The 8,569-nt window shown below is 43.3% G+C and overlaps 1 protein-coding gene across 1 annotated transcript; it reads right to left on the reverse strand.

The window, feature by feature from the left end:
- LOC100523537 (olfactory receptor 1I1) lies at nt 5,955-7,422 on the reverse strand. Its single transcript, XM_003123452.3, has one exon. It carries the CDS (start codon nt 7,143-7,145, stop codon nt 6,204-6,206), a length of 942 nt encoding a protein of 313 aa, XP_003123500.1. The 5' UTR covers nt 7,146-7,422; the 3' UTR covers nt 5,955-6,203.

The raw sequence follows: 8,569 nt of genomic DNA on the forward strand, positions 1-8,569 counted from the left end.
CATAGTCTTTGCATGCCAGCCCTTGCTAAACTAACTGTATTAGTTTGCTAGGGCTGCAATAGCAAAGTACCATAGACTGCATTACTTAAACCACAGAAATGTATTCCCTTGCAGTTCTGGAGGCCAGAAGTCTGACATCGAAGTTGTCAGCAGGGTTGGTTCCTTGTGGGACTGTGAGGGAGATGCTGTTCCATGCCTTTCTCCTAGATTCTGGCAGTTGGCTGGCCATCTCTGGCATTTCTTGGCACGAAGAAGCATCACCTAGATCTCTGCCTTCAACTTCACATGCATTTTCCCTGCGTGTGTGTCTGTGTCTAATTTCTCCCTTTTTAGGGAATCCTCCTACATTGTTGGTGGGAATGTAAACTGGTATAACTACTATGGAAAACAATATGGCGGTTCCTCAAAAAACTAAAAACAGAACTACCCTATGATCCAGCAATCTCACTTCTGGGTATATATCCAGACAAAACTATAATTCAAAAAGATGCATGCACTCTTGTGTTCATAGTGTCACTATTCACAATAGCCAAGACCTGGAAACAGCCTCAATGTTCATCAACAGATGAATGGATTAAAAAAATGTAGTACAGGCGTTCCCATCATGGCTCAGCATCCATGAGGATGCAGGTTAGATCCTTGGTCTAGCTCAGTGGGTTAAAGATCTGGCGTTGCCCTGAGCTGTGGTGTAGGCTCAAATCCTACATGGCTGTGTCTGTGGCATAGGCTGGCAGCTGCAGCTCCAATTCAACCCTTAGCCTGGGAACTTCCACAAGCTGTAAGTGTGGCCCTAAAAAGCCAAAAAAAAAAAAAAAAAGGAAAAAAAAGCAAATGTAGTATATACATACATACAAACATACATACAGTGAAATACTACTCAGCCCTAAAAAAGAATGAAATAATGTCATTTGCAGCAATATGGATGCAACTAGAGACTCATACTAAGTGAAGTAAGCCAGAAAGAGAAGGACAAATACCATATGCTATCACTTATATGTGGAATCTAAAATGTGGCACAAATGAATCTATCATCTCACATGTCTGTGAGAAACAGACTCACAGACATGGAGAACAGACTTTTGGTTGCCGATGGGGTGGGGAGGAGTGGGATGGACTGGGAGTTTGGAGTTAGTAGATGTAAACTATTACATTTAGAATGGGTAAAAAACAAGATCCTAATGTATAGCACAGGGAACTATATCCAATCTCTTGGGATAGACCTTAATGGAAAATAATATATATAAAAAAGAATGTATAGGAGTTCCTGTTATGGCCCAGCAGGTTAAGAACCTGACTAGTGTCTGTGAGAATGTGGGTTCGATCCCTGGCCTCCCTCAGTTGGTTAGGGATCCGGCGTTGCCCTGAGCTGTGGTGTAGTTTGCAGACACAGCTTGGATCTGGTGTTGCTATGGCTGTGGTGTAGACCAGTAGCTGCAGCTCTGATTGGACCACTAGCCTGGGAACTTCCATAAGCTGCAGGTGTGGCCTAAAAAGAAAAAAAAAAAAAGAAATATATATATATATGTATGTATGACTGGGTCATTTTGCTGTTCAGCAGAAAGTATAGTTGATTTACAATGTTTCATCAAGTTCTGTTGTACAATAAAATGACCCAATTGCACACATTTCGCTGTGCTGTACAGTAGGATCCCATTGCCCATCCATTCCAAATATAACAGTTTGCAACCCTCAAACCCCCCAAATGCCCATCCATCCCACTCCCTCCCTTTTCCCCCAGGAACCGCAAGTCTGCTTTTCTTGGCCATGATCTATTTCTGTTTTTTGTTTGCTCCTTTGTTTCTTTTCAACTATAATTTAATAAAGAAATAAATTCCCCCTTTTAATTTTTATTTATTAATTTTTTATTTTTCTTCTTCTTTAACAGTATACTCCCCACCCCTCCCTTCCACAGCGCTGTTTTTACAACCAATTTGCTCTCTGAATCTATGAGCTTGGTTTTGATTTTGTTTTTTTCTTTTTTCTTTTTCTTTTTTTGTCTTTTTGCCATTTCTTGGGCCGCTCCCTCGGCATATGGAGGTTCCCAGGCTAGGGGTCCAATCAGAGCTGTAGCCACCAGCCTACGCCAGAGCCACGCAGCACAGGATCCGAGCCGAGTCTGCAACCTACACCACAGCTCATGGCAATGCCGGATCCTTAACCCACTGATGGAGGCCAGGGATCGAACCTGCAACCTCATGGTTCCTAGTCGGATTAGTAACCACTGAGTCACGATGGGAACTCCCTGGTTTTGATTTTGTTTTGGCTTTCATATCTAAGAGAGATTGTACAGTACTTGTATTTGTCCGACTTGTTTCAATTAGCATAATGCCCTCAAGGTCCATTCATGTTGTTGCAAATGGCAAATTGCATTCTTTTAAAACAATTTTTATAATTTTATAATTGACACAACACTGTAAATCACCTCTAATAAAAAATTAAAAAAAATTTTTATGGCCACACTTGCAACATGCAGAAATTCCTGGGCCAGGGATGAAACTTGAACCACAGCAGTAACCAGAGCCACAGCAGTGACAATGCCGGGTCCTTAACCTGCTGAGCCACCAGGGAATTCCCTAAATTCTCTCTTTTTATAAAAAAGCCAGTCATATTTGATTCAGGCCCACCCTAATGACCTCATTTTAACTTGATTACCCCAGTAAATACCCTATTTTCAGACAAGGTCACATTCTGGGGTATTAGGGGGTTCGACTTCAACATATCTTTTTTGCAGGACACAATTCAACCCCTAACTCTAACCCCCCATGCGTCCCAGGATACCATATCCATCCTCTTGCTGCTGATGGGGCCTGTAGAATTGTATTGTTTGGAGTCAGGTGATGGGCATCACAGGAAATATGTGGACTCTGAAGCTAGTCCAGGGCCAGTGTCTCCCATGTGATCTGTGCTCTCTCCGCCACCTGGAGAGCTTGTTAAGAAAGCAGATTCCAGGGTCCAGGGCCAGCCAGTTGAATCACAATCTCCACAGTCCAAATGCTAGCATCTCCTGTGTCCCAGGCCTGTTGATGACAATGATCCCTGTGCATAGTCAGCACCACAAGGCCCCTTGTGAGACTGAGGCTGGTGGCTGCTGAATTAAATAGCAAGTGAGCTTCCCTAAATTGTGGACCTCATTTGCTTGTTTTTAAAAAAGGTTTATTAAAGTGTAGTTCCCGTCATGGCTCAGTGGTTAATGAATCTGATTAGGAACCATGAGGTTGCTGATTCGATCCCTGGCCTTGCTCAATGGGTTAAGGATCCGGTGTTGCCATGAGCTGTGGTGTAGGTCGCAGACGCGGTTTGGATCTGGTGTTGCTGCGGCTGTGGCGTAGGCCAGCGGCTACAACTCTGATTTGACCCTTAGCCTGGGGACCTCCATATGCTGCAGGTGCGGTCCCAGAAAAGACAAAAAAAAAAAAAGTGTAGTTGATTTACGATGGTGTGTTAATATCTGCTGTATAGCAAGGTGACTCAGACATATGTTCGTATACATAATATATATTCTTTTTCATATTCTTTTCCATTATGGTCTATTACAGGATATTGAATATAATTTCCAGTGCTATACAGTAGAAGCTTGTTATTCATCCATCCTATATATAATAGTTTGCCTCTGCTAACCCCAAACTCCCATTGCTTCCCTCCCTCTGCCCCTTGGCAACTACAAGACTGTTCTCTATGTCTATGAGTCTGTTTTTGTTTTGTAGATATGTTGATATGTGTCATATTTTATTATCTATTTATTTATTTATTTTTAGGGCTGCACCTGTGGCATATGGAGGTTCCCAGGCTAGGGATCTAACTGGAGTTACAGCTGCCGGCCTATGCCACAGCCACAGCAGCACCAGATCCTAGCTGTGTCTGTGACCTAAACCACAGCTCACAGCAACACCGGATCCTTAACGCAATGAGTGAGGCCAGGGATTGGAACCGGCAACCTCATGTTTCCTAGTCGGATTTGTTTCTGCTGTGCCACGACGGGAACTCCTGATATGTGTCATATTATAGATTCCACATGTAAGTGACATCATGTGGTGTTTGTCTTTCTCTTTCTAACTTTGTGTAGTCTGATGATCTCTAGTTGCATCCATGTTGTTTCAAAATATATGCCACATCTTTTTTATCCATTCATTTGTTAATGGACATTTAGGTCCATTCTACATCGTGGCTATTGTGAATAGTGCTGCAATGAACACAGGGGTGCAAGCACTTTTTTTTTTTTTTTTTGTCCTTTTAAGGCTGCACCCATGGCATATGGAGGTTCTCAGGCTAGGGGTCGAATTGGAATGACACAGTCATAGCAATGTGGGATCTGAGCTGCATCTGTGACCTACACCACAGCTCACAGCAATGCTGAATCTTAACCCACTGAGTGAGGCCAGGGATTGAGCCTGTGTCCTCATGGATACTAGTCGGATTTGTTTCTTCTGAGCCATGACAGGAACTCCTGTAGTACTTTTCCAATAAATGTTTTGTCTGGATATATGCCCAGGAGTGGGATTGCTGGATCATAGGGTATGTCTACATTTATTTTTTTGAGGAACCTCCGTACTATTTTCCCTAGTGGCTGCACCAATTTACATTCCTACCAACAGTGTAGGAGGGTTCTCTTTTCTCCACACCTTCTCCAGCATTTATTATTTGTAGACTTTTTAAAGATGGTCATTCTGACTAGTGTGAGGTGGTATCTCATTGTAATTTTGATTTGAGTTTCTCTAATAATTAGTGATGTTGAACGTCTTTTCATGTGCCTTTTGGCCACCTGTATATCTTCTTTGGAGAAGTGTCTATTTAGGTCTTCTGCCAATTTTTTGATTTTTTTTTTTTTTTTTTTGCTGTTAAATTGCATGAGTTGTTTGTATATTTTGGAAATTAAGCCTTTGTCAGTTGTATTATTTGCATATATCTTCTCCCAGTCTGTTGGTTTTTTTTTTGTCCTTTTGTCTTTTTTAGGGCCACACATATGGAAGTTCCCAGGCTAGGTGTCAAATCGGAGCTGCAGCTGCCAGCTTGTGCCACAGCCACAGCAAGGTGAAATCTGAGCCATATCTGTGACCTACACCAGAGCTCAAGACAACGCCAGATCATTAATCCACTGAGTGATGCCAGGGATTGAACCCATGTCCTCATGGATACTAGTTGGGTTCATTAACTGCTCACCCATGACAGGAACTCCAGGCTTTCTGTTTTTTTTAATGGTTTCCTCTGCTTCGAAAGCTTATAAGTTTGATTGGGTCCCATTTGTTTATTTTTGCTTTTATTTCTATTGTCTTGGGAGATTGACCTAAGAAAACACTGGTATAATTTATGTCAGAGAATGTTTGGCCTATGTTCTCTTCTAGAAGTTTTATGATGTTTTGTCTTATATTTAAGTCTTTAAGTCGTGTTGCGTTTGTTTTTGTGTTTAGTGTGTGAGAGTTAAACTTTAGAGTGTTCTAACTTTATCGATTTACACACGGCTGTCCAAATTTCCCAACATCCTTTGCTGAAGAGACTGTCTTTTCTCCATTGTATATTCTTGCCTCCTTTGTCGAAGATTAATTGTCCATATGTGTGTGGTTTTATTTCTGGGGTCTCCTTTCTGTTCCATTGAACGGATGCTTTCAGAGACTTTCACCATTAGTATAACTAATCTTTTGTTCCACTAGGATTATCCACATAGTGATTCCATAAGCCTGATACTCCAGAGAGGGCCAGTTTAAGGCTACTTCAAAGTCTTCTCTGCTACTCTGATTTTTAGGGGAAGATAAACCATGGGAAAAATGCACATCTTTCCCTTCCCTTAGCACTTTATGTTTCTTTCTTTCTTTCTTTTTTTTTTTTTTGGTCTTTTTGCCATTTCTAGGGCCACTCCCGTGGCATATGGAGGTTCCTAGGCTAGGGGTCGAATCAGAGCTGTAACCGCCAGCCTACGCCAGAGCCACAGCAACGAGGGATCCTTAACCTACTGAGCAAGGCCAGGGATAGAACCTGCAACATCATGGTTCCTAGTTGGGTTCGTTAACCACTGAGCCATGATGGGAACTCCAACACTTTATGTTTCTTTTATGACACATTTACCATGTTGCTCTGTGATGCTCTATTTACAGGTCTCTCTTCCCCACTAGATTCTGAATGCCTTGAGATCAGAGATTGGATGTATCCCTGAGTCCCAGGCACTGAAATGTGGTCCTGGAATACAACAGGCACCCAAAAACTACTGTGCTTTAGGACTGAGAAGAGGCCACTTTGCCAACCAGCTTCCTCAGGGCCTCCTTCATGTTCTTGTTTCTTAGGCTGTAGATAAAGGGGTTTAGCATAGGGATAACCACCCCACACATCAGAGCAGCCACCTTATCTTTCTGGGTGGAGGCAGGAGATGCGGGCTGCAAGTACACAGCAAAGATGGTACCATAGAATAGTGACACCACGGTGAGATGTGAGCTGCAAGTGGAGAAGGCTTTCCACTTGCCCTGAGCAGAAGGGATCTTGAAGACTGCCCAGAAAATGCACGCATATGAGAAGAGGATGCATGCGAGGGGGCTGATGCCCATGATGATGCCAAAAACAAAGATCGCCAGCTTGTTGGTGTGGGTGTCTGAGCAAGAGAGCTTCAGCAGGGGCATGAGGTCACAGAAGAAGTGGGGGATTTCAGAGCCAGCACAGAAGGTCAGTTGAGCCATGAGGCAGGTGTGCACGAGGGACTGGAGGTTGGTGATCAGCCATGCCCCCCCCACCAGCAGCCCACACACACAGGCGCTCATGATGACCAAGTAGCGTAGAGGGTGGACAATGGCCATGAATCGATCAATTGCCATCACAGCCAGGAGGAAGCTATCCATGGTCCCAAACAGGTGGAAGGCATACATCTGGGCGAGGCAGCCTGCAAAGGGGATGGCTTGGCACTGAGTCCAGAGGTTCACCAGCATCTTGGGGATGGTGGTGGAAGAGAAGAAGATGTCAATGAGGGACAGGTTGGAGAGGAAGAAATACATAGGGGTGTGGAGGTGGGAATCTGAGATGATGGCCAGGATGATGAGCAGGTTTCCAAAGACAGTGACCAGATATATGGACAGAAACAGCCCAAAGAGGAAGCTCTGATGCTCTGGCTTTTCTGAGAGTCCCAGGAGGAGGAATTCTGAGACTGTTGTTAGGTTTTCTGGTTCCATGGACAGCCCGTGTCTACTGTGAAAGAGAAAAGGCTCAAGGGAAGTGATATAAAGATGAATGTCAGAGACGGAGTTCCAGTCTCAGCTCCCTACAGATCTGTGGGTTCTGTGAAAATTCATGGAATCCTTACAACTCCCCTCAGTGGATTTCTGTTTCCCCAGCCACGCCAACCATGTCTGAGACAATCTCAGTGATATAACTTCGTTGTTGGGAGTACCCGTCGTGGCACAGTGGTTAACGAATCTGACTAGGAACCATGAGGTTGCGGGTTTGATCCCTGGCCTTGCTCAGTGGGTTAAGGATCTGGCGTTGCCATGAGCTATGGTGTAGGTCGAAGACACGGCTCAAATCCCTGTGTTGCTGTGGCTGTGGTGTAGGCCAGCAGCTACAGCTCCAATTTGACCCCTAGCCTGGGAACCTCCATTTGCCGAGGGAGTGGGCCAAGAAATGGCAGAAAGACAAAACAAACAAAGGAACAAAACAACTTCGTTATTTAGAGACACCTTGGATATTGTTCATAAAGACCCTTGTTTTTCTTCAGTGGAACAAAGCTTCACAGAAGACAAAATTGAGAGACATCAACCCTAAACTGAAACCTGACATGGTTTTAAAGGAGAATTTGATCATCTGCTTTTCTTGTTTCTCTCCCTTTTTATCTTCTCTCTTCTCCTTCCTCCCTATTTTTCATCCTTCCATGAACAAGACATAATTTTAGCATCAATTTGGGGTTATTGTCTATGGATATAAGGACAAATAACTCTCTTCTGCTTCTTCCTGTGACCTAAAGTTCATTAGGGGCCCTTTATGATCTGTGACCATGTGATCACTTTGATAGACGCCCTCTTGTGATGAGAACCAGTGTTGAAAACTCCTGCAAAAGGGTGGGAACATAAACATGCACAAACATACCTTTCGCATTTCAACTTAAGTATGTAAATTTATTCACCAGGCTTTTTGATGAGGGCCAAGGGCTTTTCTCAGAGTATGAATGCATCCATAATGTTTAGCAAATGCCTTGCCTCAGCCATACACATAGGCTGAAATCTGTGCTCTGGTTTGTTTCATTAATGTGGAACAGGAAATTAAGGACCCTTGCAAAACAATCTGGGTGTAAAATCCTTTCAGATTTTTAAAATTTTACAATTTTACATCCAATTGTTTTCAATTACCTTGCTTATAATCTGACAGCAATTTTTTTGTTATTCCGGTGCATTATTGTCTTCACAAAGCATTCAGCTTTGATTTCATAAAATGACATTTTCCTGTCTCTACCTTTCTTCTTCTCTCCCCCTCTCATCCCTCCCTTCCCCCCTCCCTCCCTTCCTTCTTTCCCTCCCTCCTTCATCCTTTTGTTAATTTACATGGTATTATTTAAACAGCACAATTTCGGCAGCAGCTACAATCAGCATAATCAGGTTATTTG

Source organism: Sus scrofa, chromosome 2 (genome assembly GCF_000003025.6).
Source record: "Sus scrofa isolate TJ Tabasco breed Duroc chromosome 2, Sscrofa11.1, whole genome shotgun sequence".
Lineage (NCBI taxonomy): Eukaryota > Metazoa > Chordata > Mammalia > Artiodactyla > Suidae > Sus > Sus scrofa.

What these genes read in the sequence shown, in the direction of transcription:
- LOC100523537 (XM_003123452.3), bottom strand. Translation starts at nt 7,145, where the DNA reads ATGGAACCAGAAAACCTAACAACAGTCTCAGAATTCCTCCTCCTGGGA.